The sequence below is a fragment of the Chinchilla lanigera genome, unplaced genomic scaffold (genome assembly GCF_000276665.1).
Source record: "Chinchilla lanigera isolate Chin_1 unplaced genomic scaffold, ChiLan1.0 scaffold00019, whole genome shotgun sequence".
Classification (NCBI taxonomy): Eukaryota; Metazoa; Chordata; class Mammalia; order Rodentia; family Chinchillidae; genus Chinchilla; species Chinchilla lanigera.
In genome coordinates, this window is record NW_004955420.1 from 14,303,861 (window position 1) to 14,320,909 (window position 17,049).

Sequence of the window (17,049 nt, forward strand, 5' to 3'; positions counted from 1 at the left end):
GGAATCAAAGTCAGGACCTTGCACTTGCCAGGCAGATGCTGTGCTGCTGAGCTATATCCTGAGCCCTTCTTATTTTTTTAAGATTTTTCATGTATAGATTCTGCCTTAGTTTCTGTTTGGATTGTGTGTGTGTGTGTGTGTGTGTGTGTGTGTGGTGTGCAAGGCAAGAGCCCTACCACTGAGCCACAACCCCAACCCTACTTGGATTTTTTTGATTTTGGTTTTGGTTTTTTGAGACCGGGTCTCACTGTATAGTTTAGCCTGTCCATGAACTCACTATGTAGCTTAGGCTGGCCTCGAACTTGCAGCAGTCCTACCTCAGCCTGCCAAGTGCTAGGATTATTGGTGTGCACTAGCACACCTGGCGACCCTATTCGGGCTTTTTAAAAATTTGTTTTAGTTGACAATTGGAATTTGTCTATTTATATAGTACCGTATAGTATTTTATTTGTGTACGTATATCTTCAATATTAATGAACATTTTCTCAGACATTTATTATTTCTATACAAAAACATTATCTCAGTGTCCTTAGCTTTTTTGGTGTGTACTGTCATGGCCTTTGACTACCTTACTCTGCAGTGGACACCAGAGCTTCTGTCTCTCTAACTGTCCCCTGAGCTGCCCTACCTGCTGCTGTCCACAGCCCCTGGAAAACAGTAATCTCAACCTCTATGAGATCGACCTTTTTTGGTGGTAGTAGTGCAGATTGAGCTTAGTAGGACCTTTTCTTTTTTTTTTTTGGTTTTTCTCCGGTACCAGGAACTGAACTCACGACCTTGCGCTTGCCAGGCAGGCACTTTGCCGCTGAGCTAAATTCCCAGCCCCTAGTAGGACCTTTTCAGTGAGCTACATTCTCAGTTCTTCTAAAAATTTTTTTTTGATCAGCTCTAAATTGCTGAGTTGCTCCGACTGCCTTAGCTTCCCAGAGTACTGGGATTACAAGTGTGCACCACTATGGCCAGCTGCAGTTGACTTTATATTCCACATAGGAGTGGGATCACACAGTATTTGTCTTTCTGTGCCAGCTTATTTCATTAACATAATACACACAGTTCCATCCATGTTGTCATACATACAGTTCCATAACATACAGTTCCGTAAAACATATAGTTCCATCCACGTCACCAGGTGACATGGTTTCTTTATTTATGGCTGAATAGTACTCTGTTATGCATTTGTGTTAGTTTTTCTCTGTCAGTTGGTGGACACATAGGTCCTTTCCATTTCTGGCTGTTGTGAGTAATCCTGCAGCACACCATCCCGATGTCTGCCGTACTAATTTCATTTCCTCTGGGTACATGCCAGTGATGGCATTGCTGATTTTATGGTAGCTCTGTTGTTTTTTTGTTTTGTTTTTTCGGAACCCTGTGCACTGTTGTTTGTAGTGGTATACTAATTTACATTCCCACCATTGGGGTGTATGAGTTTTCTTTGGGCCACATTGTTGCCCCATTACTTACTCACCGTTTTGTTAGATGTATGTTTGTTTACTTACATGTCTACCCTACTAGATTTAGCTCCTTGAGATTAGAAGTTAAATTTTTGAGGCCAGGTATGGTGGCATGTATAATCCTAGCACTGAGGAGCCTGAGGTAGGAGGATCACCGTGAGACAAAAGCCAAACTGGACTACATAGTGAGTCCAAGGCCAGCCTAAATTATATAGCTAGACCATGTCCCCCTTGCCTGCTCTGGCCGCCCCCTCAAAAAGAAAAAATGTAGCTGAGGAATTAGCTCAGCAGCACAGTGCCTGCCTGGAAAGCGTGAGTTAGTGAGTTCAGTTCCTCATACAAAAAAAATATTGTAATCACTAGCTTTTTAGTCTAGTAATTGGCGCCTGCTAAGGAATAAAATCCTTGCAAATAAGTTTTTATGAATTCAGAAGTAATAGAAATAAACCAGTCATCTTTTGCTCGAATGCTGATTCATTATTTGTAGATGTATTTTGAAATATTAGCATACTTGGACAACATCTTTGTCTTTTCACTTAGTTTGCCTTTTTCTTTTTCTTTTTTTTGTTTGTCTTTTTGAGACAGGGTCTCGCTATGTAGTTCAGGCTGGACTTGAGCTCACTTTGTAGCCCAGGCTGGTCTCGAACTTGCAAGGATCCTCCTGCCTTAGCCTCCCGAGTGCTGGGATTACAGGCATGCGCCACCATGCCCGGCAGTTTTTCATTTTCTAATTAAGCAGCATTTTGAGAATAGATGTCAAGGGACTGCTTGGCTACCGTATAGGCACTGTTTTAAGTTCACGGCTGAACATGTTGGTGAGCCTCTGTCTATAAGGGTGAAAAGTGAACCCTCTGGTTTCTAACAGGTGCTCTGCAGGGTCGCCGTAGCTGCAGAGCCAGCTGCTGTGCAGGGACGGAGGGTGCAGGGTTGAGAGACAGGGCTGGCTGTGGGCACGGCTGGCTGCGGTGCCCGCTCACCACCTCTGCTTTGTCCTTTCTGTGTTGTGGGGAGTCAGCTCAGGTCTGTTAGCTTGCTTGTTGAGACAGGGTCTAACTGTCAGTGTAGTCTAACTGACCTTGAACTCAGCAGTGATCTTTATGCCTCAGCCCGTTGGGATTACAGCCAAGGGCCACCAAACCTGGCTTTGAGCAGCTGTGTTAACTCAGTGGATCAGCTGTCACTGAGGACGAAGTGCTAAGGTGCGACTTGTGTAAATGTCCAGAACGTCATGAGGGGTCTGGGCAGAGAGCAGGAGAGGTGCAGGCTGATGGACTGAGGAGCATGCCCAGGACCAAACTTACCTTGTTGCAAGTGTCACCCACCTCTCCTCACCTGGTCATGCCCCGTGTAGCCTTTCTGCTGTACTGTGGGGTGGAGGCCTGGTTTCCAGCCCTGTGGCTTTCCGTCTGTGCATTCAGTTTCATGGTTGAGGCTCTGCCATGTGCAGATGTGAAAGGGGCAATGAGAGATCGTGATGGCTTCGTCTGGCTCTGAAAGGACAAGCGGGAGCCGGTCAGCCAGACTGAAGTGGAGGAGGGAGATGTTCTTAAGGAAGGATGGGGTTCGGGTGGTGGGCTGTGTGAGGGCCTGCAGGCTGTATCCTCTGGGACGGGAGGGTCGGAGGAGGTGAAGGGTGCTGTTGCAGGGGCAGCTTCTGAGGGTTGCAGGGTGCACCATTTGTTTTGACTCTCTTTAGAGCCAGACTGGGCCTCCCTTCCAGCACAGTGGTAAGGAAAGACATGGTCTTGGACAACGTGAGACTTCACAGTGTTGCTGGAGAAAGGCTTCTTTTGTTAGTTATTTTGTTTGTTTGTTTGTTTGTTTTGAGACAGGGTCTCACTATGCAGTTCAGGCTGGCCTTGAGCTCACTTTGTAGCCCAGGCTCGTCTCGAACTCGCAACGATCCTCTTGCCTCAGCTTCCCAAGTGCTGGGATTATAGGCATGTGCCACCATTCCCGGCAAGGTTTCTTCCCCCCCCCACCGGGAATCGAACTCACAACCTCGTGCTTGCCAGGCAGGTGCTGTGCCACTCAGCTAAATCCCCAGCCCCCAAGGCTTCTTAACTTTGTTATCTTAATATGTCTTCTATTTATGCAACCAGGGGATGGCCTTTGAAAATTTATTTTGAAGGTATTCTTACCAGCAGTGGGAAGCTATTGAATGAAAACAGTTCATTTATTTCCTTAGTTACTTATACTGGTGATGGAACCCTGGGCCTCCACACGGAACTACATTCCAACCCTTTATTTTTTTTAACTGGAGACAGTTCTCCTAAGTTTCTCTGAATTTCCCAGGCTGGACTTAGTCGCAGTCTCTTCCAGAGTGAAGGGGACACAGGCATGTGCCACCATGTCTGGTTGAACATAGGGAATTTCTTAAACTTCTTGCAAGCGTGTATAGTTATTAGTTGGATCTGGATCTGGAGCTTGTGAGGTCATTGCTGAGGATGCTGATTTGCTGGTTGCCACCAGAGATACCGAGTGCTGTCCTTTTCCCTGGACAAGGTTGTGAGAAAGAGGAGCCTCAAGGCAGAGGAGCCAATGGTTGATAACCTGGGTCCTTGTCCGACAACCCAGGGTGGCCTGGTGTGACCTGCAGTTCAGCAGAGTGTGGGAGGTGTACCGAGAGAGGATCTGTGGTGCATCTTGGGGCGTGATTACTGTTTTTCATACGAAAGCGCACTTAAGCTGCATTTGGTGTAACTGGCTTTCAAATAAAATCTTAGAAGATAACCCCTTGAAAGATGATGTGGCCTATATCTGTTCCTCAATTTGTTGGTGAGGCTTGTAAATGTAGTTATTGCTGCCTGACTTCAGAGAGCAGTGGTGGCAAACCTGTGGCAGGTGTGCTATGGAGGGCGCTCAGAGCCCTCTCTGTCCGCTGGAGCCAACATTACCCCGAAGCCCAGCATTGGACATTCAGGTACAGTTGCAGTGTTAGCACTTTGTGATAAATAAGTGGGTTTTTTGGTTGCAGTTTGGGCGCTCAGTCTCTAAAAGATACGCCATCACTGATCTAAAGAAATGAGAAATGCTATTCGTGGTTCAGTGGAGGTGATTTTTCTTCTTGTTTCCAAAAAAAAAATGGTGTTTGAAAACTAGTGAGTAGGTGCCTGTGAAAGTAACTAAGTTTCCCTGTACACGTGTCAGTTACTGTTACTGATGCATGCCTTCTGTGTTGTTTTTGTTTTGGAGTGAGGGGGAGATTGTATATCCACTTATTTCTAATCTAGTAATGAAACTGGCATATGTGCTCACCTAATCCTTCAGAGATGAATTAGTTTGATAAAAAAAGATTTGCTGCTGTTTATTTTGTATTGTGGGCCAACATTTTTCCTCAGCTGAGTCACATGTAGAGGGCATAGGTAAATCGAAGCAGCAGTAGTTTCATGGAAATCTGCTTGCTGAGGTGGGGACTGACTCCAGCACCATTAGCTTCTCCTCCCTGACATAAACTGACTTAAGCATGACATCAGGCATGAATAACAATGCGGTAGAGCTGCGTTGGCCCAGCACTGTAGATAGAAGTTTAGGTACACATGCAGCCAAATTGGACTGTCTTCCTTCTGGAAGGAGCATTCACAAAGCACTTAGGTTTTCCCTGCCTCCTACCCCAACTTAGAGGTAGCCATTAACACCAGCGTACTGATAGATTTGGCTTCCCATGACCTTAGCTGTAGGTGGCAATTTTCTTTCTAGGCCACTTTGGTTCTGCCAGTTTTAATTGTTTGGGTCTGTAGGACAAGTCTGTTTCATTGCTTGCTGCCACACTTTTCACAGCAGATGGTGAGATTGGAAATCTGCCTTGCCATTGTAACATTTTAACCCTTAACTTGGAAGGTACAGTTGCCAAAAGTCTCATACGGGAGGAACATTTTAGGACCAAAATAGCTCAGACAATTTTAAGTATATGCCTGACGTGGTGGCATATATGCCTATAATCCCAGCACTTGGGAGGCTGAGCCAAGAGGATTGCTGTGAGTTCAAGGCTAGCCTAGGCTACATAGTGAGCTAATGGCCAGCCTCAAATACATAGTGAGACACTCTCTCAAAAAAAAGTATGTATATATTTGAAGGGTATAAACTTTTACGAGGATATGTATCAGTGATTTTTGTACAGTTTTTTAAAGTAATATAAATGGTGGCACACACCTGTAATCCTATCACTCGGAAGGCTGAGGCAGGAGGATTGCTTTGAGTTTGAGGCCAGCGTGGGCTACATAGTGAGTTCATGGTCAGCCTGAATTACATAGCTAGACCCTGTCTCAAAAAGAGTAAAATGAGGATATCATTTGTCAGTCCACAGATAACTTTTCCCTTTTTGCTAAGTGTGATATAATTAGATCAAATACTACTATTTTGTCTTATGATGATAGTTAACCTTGTGGGGTGGAAAATGAGGTGTCTGAATGTTAAAAGGTTACTTTCCTTTTTACATGGAAGTGATAAAGAGGTATGCAGGAATGGTAGTGCAGACTAAACTTTTTATATTGATCTCTATCTACATAATTATGTTATCTTTCCTAATTATAACTTATTTTAACTGTCACATTGTTGTGTAACATACAAAAAAGTGTAATTATTCAAAGACTTCACAAATGTAAATAGTCTTGGTTTGGTGTGTATTGTATACAATGGTCCTCCTTAAGGCTAAACACAAAGACAAAAGCGTGTATTATAAGAGAAAGTCCTAGATGGGAAGTGATAAAGTGGGTATTGAGTAGAGCTTTGTTAAAATTTTGTTGGTATCCTTGTAAAATTTCCATGTATTCATTAAATTATATTATGTCATTCTTATTGTTACTTGAGCTGACTTGAAGTTTTAAGTTGAGCCCTCATAGAGTTGTCACATGTCACAGTGTTTAGTGTAGTTGGAAGACACAGGTTTTCTTTCTACTGTTTTGATGTAAATATTTGCATAGGTACTGAAGCTGGGGTTGTTAAGTAGGATTTTATGTGTATTAGGGCATATGTTACTTGAGTTGTAAAAGGTAGAACTTCTTGTGAATTATAGGTCATGATCTTAGTTGCTGTGAATGCTACAAATTTGCAAATAGTAAAATGTGGAGACTTCTAATTGCCATTGATAATTGAAAACCTTTGAGTGGCATTTGTATTGGTACTTGAACCTAGGGCTTTTGCACGGAGCAATATCCTCAGCCCCCTTTTTAAAAAAATTTTTAAAATTTGAGGTTAGGGTCTTCCTAAATTGCCCAAGCTGGGCTTGAACTTGTGATCCTCCTGCCTCAGCCTCAGGGTGCTGGGATGACAGGTGTGCGTCATCACAACCCCAATTCTTTGTGTGGCCTCTAAAAATAGGTTTATCAAATTTTTATTTTACATTAGTTGGTATGATTAATTTACAGCACAATGCTGTCTAGAACTGTAGAACAAACTGAGATGATTCCTTTTATCATTGAACAATACAAGGTGTCCCAGAAGCCTCAGTAGTTTTAAATTTTAAAATTGCAGAACTGTGTGTACTCAAGTATAAAAGCTCCATTGGAAAGCTCAATTGCTTTCATTGCTTTAGTATTTATTTAGTTTTGTGAACTTTGAATGAAGTTGTTCTTTTTACTTTAGCCTTGTTAGAGATGGCAAGTAGACTGAAATAAAGCACTAAATAAAAAAAATGTGTTAATCAGAATTGCTTTGCTTAAAGTTTTACACAAATTGCAGATCATTTTTTAAATTGCCTCTTGAAATTTCCTACGTAGGAACTCTAGGCAATACGTAGATTTTTCTCTTTCCTCTTCTTTTTTTCTTTCTTTCTTTCTTTTTTTAATTGTCTTTTTGGGACCATTATGCAGTTCAGGCTGGCCTTGAACTCACTTATGTAGCCCAGGCTGGCCTTGTTCTCGCAAGGATCCTCCTGCCCTAGCCTCCCAAGTGCTGGGATTACAGGTGAGCATCACTCCACCCGGCAGATTTTTCTTTTTTAAAAAGAACCAGTACTCTGTGCAGTGAACTATTACAGGAGTGCATGAGGAGCTCATAAGGGAGGCAGATGCGAGTGGTTTGGGAATTGCCGAGCCTGCGGCAGCCAGCCTTTTTAAGGAACAAGATCTGATGACTCCTTAGCCTAGGCTAAGGATTGTGCTTACAATTTTTTTTTTCCGGTACTGGAAATTGAACTCATGACCTTGCGCTTGCCAGGTAGGCACTGTGCCACTGAGCTAAATCCCCAACCGCCTGTGCTTAAAATCTTCATTAGTCAGTATTTGACCTAGAAGAAAGAAGTAAACTTCCACACACAAGCATTGCATGCGTTCAGTGGGACCTGTTCCCCATAGCTTCACTTTATTCTGCACTGCCCTTTCACTTGTGCAGCGAATCAGGGTCATTGTATTTTCAAGGAAGGGTTTGGCTAAGCACAATGGGCTGTGAGCTCCTTGCTTCCTAGATAACATCAAGGCTTGGCCCGCACTGTGGAAGGAAAACTGAGTGAGCCAGCAAGGTGCAAGTCATTCACATGCGAGGGATTCTGGTGAGCGACAGTGTGGTGACCCTGAGCCTGGACATCCTCTGCACCCATCGAAAACCAGTGCATCTTAGAATCCTGACTTCGTGTCTTAATCATTTGGATGCAGTCAAAACAGAATCAAATCAGAATTATTTGGCATAAAATAGTCATCTTGGAATGGATTTTTGTGCTTAGTTTTATTTTTAATAAGAGCCAGCGTTCAGAAAACTCTGTTAATATCAGCAGTTGAGAGGAAGAATACTAAGTGCTGTGAGTAAGAAATTTTCTTCATTTTCTGTGTTGTAGAAATTGATTTAAAAATACACATCCAGCAAAGCACCAGAATTGCTGTCTTCTTTGTCAAGTATGTTTTAGAAGTTTGTTGCTATGCCTCACGTCTTACTTTGATACAGGGTGGGATGGTACTTAGCATGCATCTTACTAGGCAGTGCATTTAAGATATTTTCATACAGTTCTTTATCCTTATGGAATTATTGAAATGATGCTAAAGGCTGTTTATGTATGTGTTAAAATTTAAGTTTTACCTTTACAGTATGCATGTTTTAAGTGAAAGCACTATTGCATTTGTCTTGTTGAGGTTTTCTGAAAGTTTATGTGAAGGGTGAATTCTAGGTAATTCCCTATAAGATGTATGATATGTTCAAAGTGAATAATAATTGGTGGTTTTTAGAGCAAGTCTTTATTTAAATTTGTAGCATTTTTACCTTAAAATTTAGTAAGATTTAACAATTATGACATTAAAAGCAACTAAATTGAGGAGAATGAACATTTGTAAAAAGGCTCCTAAAATATGGTTAATAATTTAGAAAAGTACAAAAATAAGTTGAAGGCGGATAGCTCACTTAAAAGTAACTGACATGTTTTAAGCGTAGTAATGAGATGGGATTGTGGTTCTCCTGAACTAAGGAGAACTTGTTCAAGAGATTTAAAGAAATTTTTAGTTACAGAGTATATGGTGTAAATGAAAATAGTGAACTTTAGTATCAGCCCCTTTTCTAAAAATTTAAAATGCACGTTTGTTGTTTATGAATGCACTCTGCCTTGGACAGTAGGGTTTACACAGGTGGGGGGGGGCATTTCTATTTCTAGGCAATGGCTAAGAAATGGTAGAGAAGAATCAGACTGGAGCCACCAGCAAGGGCTAGTGAATTAAGAGTCTCTGGAAGCATGGTGTGGTGCGCACCTCTAATCCCAGCACTCTGGGAGGCTGAGGCAGGAAATGGCAAGTTCAAGACCAGCCTGGGGAAGTTAGGGACTTAATGAGACTCTGTGTTTAGAAAAAGGACTTGGGATATAGTTCACTGGGCAGGCCTGGGTCCAATTTCCAGTGTTGGGTGGGGGCAGAGTAGGAACAGTGGCTTCTCAAGATTTATGGCCTTTTGTGCCAGGAATGAAGATCTCCTGGAAATGTCCTTTCTGAAAGCTTCAGATGGTGGCTCTCATGTACAGAACTGCTGTTATGGACAGTGTTTGTATGTTAAAATGCAAAAAGGTTCGTACAATGAATCGTGTACCTCCTCACTCAGCTTTCAGCTCAGCTTCAGCAGTTACCCATTCATGGCCACCCCCTGAGCAGTAAAGATTCTTTTTTTTATATATTAAAAATTTTTTATGTGGGAGAACTTCAGACCTGCATGTGTGGCATTATTCATTAAATTCCTTCGTTACCCTCCTGCTCCACAGCATCTTTTTGACATCTCCCTTCTTACTCTCTGGTTAGTAATTTCCATCTTTCCCCACCTGGAACTCCGTGATGTGTCTAGCCAGAGATTATTGGCTTTCAAAGAATCAGCTTTTGGTTTTATTGGCTTTTTTCTATTTTTTATTTCACTGATTTCTTCTCAGGACCTTTTTTCCCTTTAGTAGTTTCCTGTGTCCCCCCTGTGCCGTCTGCTGCTGTCCAGGTGGGTACTGAGGATGAACTATTCTTCCTGTAGATGCTGGATGCGGTGCTTTTGGTTTTCTCTGAGTATTGTCGTAGTGGCTTCCTGCACAGTTTCATACGTTACATCCTCACTTCAGTTCAGTTCAATGCATTTTGTATTTTCTTCTTTAATTTCTTTGGCCCATAAATTTTAGGAGTATATTTTATTTCCAGATATTTAGGAATTTTCTCCTGTGTTTTTGTTATGGTATCTGATGTAATTCTATCATGTGAAGAACATTGTTTTTATGACTTTAGTCATTGTATAGGGTTTTTGTTGTTGTTGTTGTTGTTGCTGGTTTTTTTGAGACAGGGTCTCACCATGTAGTCCAGGCTGGCCTTGAAGTCACTATGTAGCCAGGCTGACTTGGAATTTGTGATCTTCCTGCTTCAGACTTCTGAGTGGTGGGATTACACACCAAGCTTTGGCAAATGCTTTGTGTACATGTTAAAAGAACATCTATCCTGTAGTTTTGTGGAGTGTTCTGTATATGCCCACTCCCGTTGATTTAGTGTTGTTCAGGTTTTAGGTTTTTGTAAGCTACTTGTCTATTTTTGAGAGGATTAGTGAACAGAAATCTCCGATAATTGTGAATTTCTCTTTGCATTTTCATGTTTCTGTTTTGCTTTGTATATATTGAAAGTCTTACATGCATACATGTTTGGGGTTGTTGTTTTATCTTAATGAATTGACCCCCTTCTCATTGTGAAATGACTACATTTTTTCCAACTTGATTTTGAATAGTGTTTACATGGTATATTTTCTTTCCTCTGACTTTTAACCTTGTTGTGCCTTAACATTTAAAGTGAATTTGTGGAGCCTTTATAATGGTCCATGCCTATAATCCCAGCGCTTTGGGAGGCTGAGACAAGAGGATCTCAAATTCAAGCTAAGCCAGGATAGTTTAGGGATTTAGAAACACCCACCCTATCTCACAGTTAGACAAACAAACAAACAAACAAAAGTGATAAACTGCTGGGCACATAACTCAGTGTAAAGACCCTGGATTCAATCCCCAGCAAACCCCTGCCTCCCAAGAACTGAATAAAAGACTTCTGACAGGTAGCATCCTGTGTTTTAACATACAGTCATAGTCTTTGCCTTTGGAGGTTTTCTGTTTTGTTTTATTGACAGATCTGTGTTATCCAGCCTAGCCTTGTACCTTCCTTTCTCCATCTCCTGAGTGCTGGTATCACAAGCATTACCACACCCAGCTTCATTGCTGTGTTTAGATCATTTATATCTAAGGTGGCAGCTGATACTGTTAGGTTTCAGCCAGTCAACTTGTTATTTTTTCTTGTCTCTTTCTTTTCTTTTTTTTTTTTTCCTTTGTTTTGGTCAGTTGAGTTTTCCTTCTCTCTCTTCCTGGTGCTGGTCAGGAGTTAGCTGAAGACCTAAGGGTCTTTCCTTGTACACATCCCCTGGTGATCTGACCTCTGACACTGCTGCTGTGATGCCTCCCTGAACTCTCAGCTTTGTGTCCACTTTGGGGAGGCCCCTGGCTTCCCCTGGACTCTGCTCCGACTCCTTGCAGGGAAACACCTTTTAGACTGGAAAATGGGAAAACCGAAGAACAACTCTTAAACTTTCCTTCATTGCGTACTATCCCGTTCCTTGGAAACAGTGATGTATTTTGCCTGTTTGGGGGTGGTTTGGGGAAAGTAGGCAGATCTGAATCATGTTACTCCGTGATGGTTGGGAGCAGAAATCTCTTCATATCAACATTTGAAGTAATCTCTCTCTTCAGGAAGTGTATAGGTAGTGTGATGAGAAAGGAAGATAACATTTGGATGACTAGTGAACCTTGAGTTGTGATCCTTGGGTTCTAAAATCTCTAACCAAGGTGTGTGAGCCCTAGTCTCATACAGTTCTTTATAGGGAGGTGTCAGGCACAAGGCTGCTGCCTTATCTTTTAGGTAGGCATGGGCAGGCATTGCCTGCTGATCCTTTTCACAGGGGAAGAAGCTGGGCTTCTTGCATTTTTTCATGGTTTACAGCAGAAGCAGCAGCAGGTGTAGTGCTTGAGAGTAATTGCCGCCTCAGTTTATATTGATTTGAAGGGATCATTATTACCATAGTGAACAACTCTTGGAGTGCACTTTAGGGCCTAAACACCATGAAAAAATTGTTAGTACATTGTCCTAAGGACTCTATATGGTAGTGTGGCTTGTTTTGGAGAAGATAGACCTCAAGACTACTATTCCACAGTGGCACTGAGTCCATTATTTTTAGTGGTTATATGGCTGATGATAAAACATCAAGCAGTTTCAAGTTTTATGTATGGGATTAGTTTAAAATTCTGCATTTGGCACTTTGGCTTTGCATTTATCACATAAAAATAGCTACCGCTGTCTTAGCATCAGGGTATATATTCATGTATTGAGCAGGTTTTCTGAGTGCCAATCATATTCATACTGCTGTATGCTGGATAGATGAGTAGAAATATGGGATCTGAAATGAGAAAGGTAGTGTCCGCTATATTCTGTGGAGGTTGGCTTGTCTGACTGTCATTGCTGGGACAAAACACCTGACACCAACAAGTTAAAGGAGGAGAGGTTTATTCTGGCTCACATCTTGTATAGATTTCACTCGGCTGGCTCCAAGGCAGGGCAGCATGGTAGAGAAGTGGTTCATGGTGTGGTAGGCTGGAAGCAGTGAACCTCCCTCCTTTTCCTTTTTATTCCACCCAGGGTACAATACTACTGGTTGGTGTCACCCATACCCAGGGTGGCTCTTCTCTCTTCAGTAAATCCATCACCAACACTGAGAACTGTGCTAACCTAATCAGTGGGCTAACCCAGTATCACACACCCATGATCCAGTCAATCTAAAGCTTTTCAGAGCAAGACCTTTAATGTTCTGTAAAATTATTTTGGATGTGCATTTGCTTGTGTGGGTTTTATCTATACTGGTGCCACATTATTGGTTACTGATACTGTTTTAGACATGGTTGTCTCTTGATACCTGGAAGATTGCTCATCAGATAAGCAAAGTCAGAGGATATTTAAGTTCCTTATTTATAATAGTGTAGTATTTGCACTTCATCTGAAGTGCATATCTTCCCATATACTTTGAATGACTTCTGGATTACTTATAACACCCAATACAACACAAATGTTGTGCACATAGCGGTTATACTATAGATTAAAGGAATAATGGGGAAAAGTCTGTACATATTCATTATTTTTTTCCTTAAATAATTTGGCCCGTAGTTGATTGGACTAGTGGACACAGAATGCTGGCTGTGATTAGCGTGGTTTACCTACCAATCATTTATTACAAAAATAGTAGCATCTTGTACAAAGCTAGGTAGAGGACTGCTTGTGGTTTACATGGAAATGTGTATTGACTGAGTCAGGATTTCTTGGTATTGTGAGAAACTTGGAGAAGTCAAACAAATTTGTTTTCAGCCACCTCTGTCCTAGAGGAAGCTGATCCCCTGGAGACTGTTGCCCTAGCAACTCCACACTCTGCAGGCTGGATTTCCCCAGTACCACTGCAGAACAAGTCCTGAGCTGTCCTTTCTGTGAAAAAAAGAGATTATTAAATCAATCAAACATACTGTTGAATTTACTACGTGTGAAGGAATATTTTTCTGAAAATATTTATAAAAAATGATTAACTGGGTGTGATGGTGCAGGCTTGTAGTCCCAGCACTCAGGAGGCTGAGGCAGGAGGATTGCCACAAGTTCAAGGCCATCCAGGGCTACTTAGTGGGTTCAAGGCCAGCCTGGACTACATAGTGAGACCTTGTCTCAAAAAAAACAAAACAAATAAATAATTAGTAAAAGTGTCATTTTACACCTTGCAAGTCTCTTAGGTAGCTAAATGTTTAGTATTTGACATACAGAATAAAAGGGAAAACTGTGTTAGTGGACTTAATGAGTTTTCTCCCTTGACAAGCCTTCAATGTGTAGTCAGGATCAGAAAGGCACTTCATGGACTAGGGGGTAGGTAGGTCAATTGAGCACTCTTCAGGAGGAGTATACCTGCCCTAGTCACCACATCTTGGCCAAGGGTTCCTTCTGTGGAGCAGTGCGCAGTCAGTGTTCGTTGAATAATGAATTTAATAATCTCTGAGAGACTCGGGCAGGTTTCAGTTACGGTACATTACTCTTTACTGTAGTTCAAGAAGAGTTAGCTCAAGGTGATTGAACTAAGCTCTTCTCTGAACCTAGGAATAAAAAACGATTTTGCACTACCTCGTCTAATAATTTTAATTGGTCCAGGCTGCTGAAATTAATGTAATATTAACGTAATATTCCGAGTTTTCTGGTAGTATTGCAGGTTCAAGAATTGTCACGCCACTGAAACTGTCCTTAGAAGAACCAGCTAGCACTTTGATGACTATTTAAAATACCAGTTGAACTTTGATGCATGTATTATAAGAGCTGTCCCATCAGGTGTTCATTGCTTCGGGAAGAAATCAAATTATCAGGTCACTTTAGAGCACTGTGTTTAATAGACAGATGTCAGAAAATGTAAATCTTTTCACCAGTATGTCTGTTTCTTCTCAGTTATCTGTTGTGAAGGACAAGACCTTCCAAATCACCGTGGATATGGACAAGGAAGAAAAGAAGACTATCAACCACAGTCAAGAAGATGAAATGGTAACCAGCTTGCAGAGTTTAGCCCGGGAGTGTGAAGAAGCAGTTTATTTGGGGGAGTGGAGTTTCCTCATCCTGTGGGTGCTTTTTTTTGTTTTGTTTTTTTGAGACAAGGGCTTGCAGTGTAGTTCAGGTTGGCCTTTAACTCACTATGTAACGCATAGAAATCCTCCTGCCTCAGCCTCCTGAGTGCTGGGATTACAGGCGTGTGCCACCATGCCGGGCTTTGTCATTTTCTATTTTTGAATTGGGATTATATAATATAAAATCTCTATGTGTATATGTTACATACATGTTTTGATACATAGTTCTTTTTTCATTGGCATTCCTTTTTCACTTGTCAGCTGTTACAATTCAGAGGAAGCCAGGTGCAGTGGTGCATGCCTGTGATCCCAGCTACTCAGGAGGCTGAGGCAGGGATACAAATTCAAGATCAGCCTGGGCAATTTAGTAAGACTGTATCAAAGTAAGGAATAAAAAGAGCTGGGTAAGGTGTTTTAGAGTGCTCCTGGATTTGATCTGTCCCTGGTATTGAAAATAAATAAACTCAGTAAAGAAATTTTTTTTTTTTTTTTTTGCATTTGTTGGTTTAAGATATTAGCTAATACTTAAATATAATCCTAAAAAAAAGTGTTCTGAATTTGGGTTAAAATGTTTAAAATTAGCTTAATTAAAATACAGCTTGTTAACCTTTTGTTGGGGGGTAGGAGGTATGTCAGGTGAAATGCAAGCCATCCTGTTAAACATCAGTTTCAGATAACCAAGAATAAATCTTTATATCACTATATCTCAGGGGTTACATATGAGAGACAAGTTACTCCTGCTTATTTGAAATTTAAATTTAACGGGGCGTTTGACCTGTGTATCTGGCAGCCCTTGGGTGAGTTGATGGGAGCATTTCCTTTGGCTCATTTGGGCAGAGTGATCAATCATAGTGGTATTGGGACAATTAGTAAATCACTTGGACAAAAATGAATTTAAAACCTGTCCTACCTAAATGCAATTTTAAATTCTGGATTATACGTTACAACAGAAATAAGAAGTTAGTGAAAAAACTGGTGAAATCCTAGAACTGAGATTAACTATGCAGCAGTGTTGATCCTTTGATTTTTAACAAACGTACCAGGAGGCTCATAGCAGAGTAAGATGAACGAGGGATATACAGGAACACTAATGTTTTTGCAGCTTTCTATTAATCTGAATTTATTCTAAATTAAAGAGGTTACTTAACAAAGATCTGCCTGAACAGTGTTAATTTTGGGAAGAACTTAAAAGGTACAGTATGTAAGAATGAAATTAGAAATGTTGTAACACTATAAACTATAAAAATACTGTCAGTGGGAAAAACTAAATATGAGCATACTGTGTCACGAAAAAAAAAATTTATTAAAAATGTTAATTATAAAGTAATGCATTTAAGTACTTAAACGTATAATTTTGACCACAATCTTGTCAGAAATAAAGTATAAGAGTAGATTATAGATTGAGAAAACATTTATAGCTTATGTGACAAGATAATAATGTCCATCTTGGAAACATCTTCTAAACTTACTTACCTGTGTGTCCCACAATGATTAACCCTGTGGTCACCGTGCCCGGGCAGGAGGTTTATGGCTATAACTTGTGTCGCTGGAAGCTCGCCATCGTGGCTCTGGGCGTGATCTGCACCGGTGGGTTTCTCCTCCTCCTCCTCTACTGGATGCCAGAGTGGCGGGTGAAAGCGACCTGCGTCAGAGCTGCGGTCAAGGACTGCGACGTGGTGCTGCTGAGGACAACTGTACGTCCACATGCTTCTTGGAGCTGATTATTTCCATAGTAAAATGCTTTCGTGTACACTTTGTTAAAAATACACGAACAGCCCACGCTGCCCGGTATAATGAGGAATGTTGAGTCTAGTGTCTCTGAGTGTCTGTGTTTGACCTGATTATTAGTATGGTGGTTAGAAATTACAGGGAGCTGAGAGATGGACAGTCCTTCCTCGTACGGCTCCCAGTGTCCTAATCCCAGACCTGTCATTGGCCAGGTCACCTGGGTGTCCATTATGTGATGCTGCCACATAATAAGACCTTTTTTTAGTGTCTTAAATTTTTTATTAGTGTTTGCTAGTAATGTAGAATAAGTATATTCATTAGCACATGCACATATCACATCTTTATCCTTTTAAGGCTGTTTTTTTTGAAGCCCTACATACAAGCATTTTATAAGAGGTTTGATATCTATTGTTAGTATATAGATGGCAAATGAAAGAATTACTCAAGATTTTTTTGTTTTTTGAGACAAGATCTCACCATGTCATAGTTCAGGTTGGCCTTGAAGTTACTCTGCAACGCAGCACAGGCTGGCCTTGAGCTTCTGGTGGTCCTCTTGCCTCAGCCTCCAAGTGCTGGGATTACAGGCTTGTGGCGCCACGCCCAGCCTCGTAGTTTTTTATGGAATATATTGTTATTTGTACTGCTGAAGTGTGTCATGAAATGGGCAGTACTTCTTGAATTTGTTCTGGTTTAACATTTAAAAAGTAGAAAATGATGTTTTCTCAGGGGCTGGGGATATAGTTCAGTGGCATAAGCACCTGCTTGGCAAGC

General features: G+C 41.3%; 1 protein-coding gene across 10 annotated transcripts in view; it reads left to right on the forward strand.

The window, feature by feature from the left end:
* The window catches only part of Atp13a3 (ATPase type 13A3), a 79,482-nt gene that overhangs the window by 8,017 nt on the left and 54,416 nt on the right, over nucleotides 1-17,049 (forward strand). For all 10 annotated transcript variants that reach the window (XM_013513497.1, XR_001233746.1, XR_001233745.1 and 7 more), the window contains 2 exons: nucleotides 14,378-14,470; nucleotides 16,071-16,244. In XM_013513497.1, coding sequence (XP_013368951.1) covers nucleotides 14,420-14,470; nucleotides 16,071-16,244 — 225 coding nt within the window. In that variant the 5' untranslated portion in view covers nucleotides 14,378-14,419. Of the gene's footprint in view, nucleotides 1-14,377; nucleotides 14,471-16,070; nucleotides 16,245-17,049 lie in introns of those variants that run through there.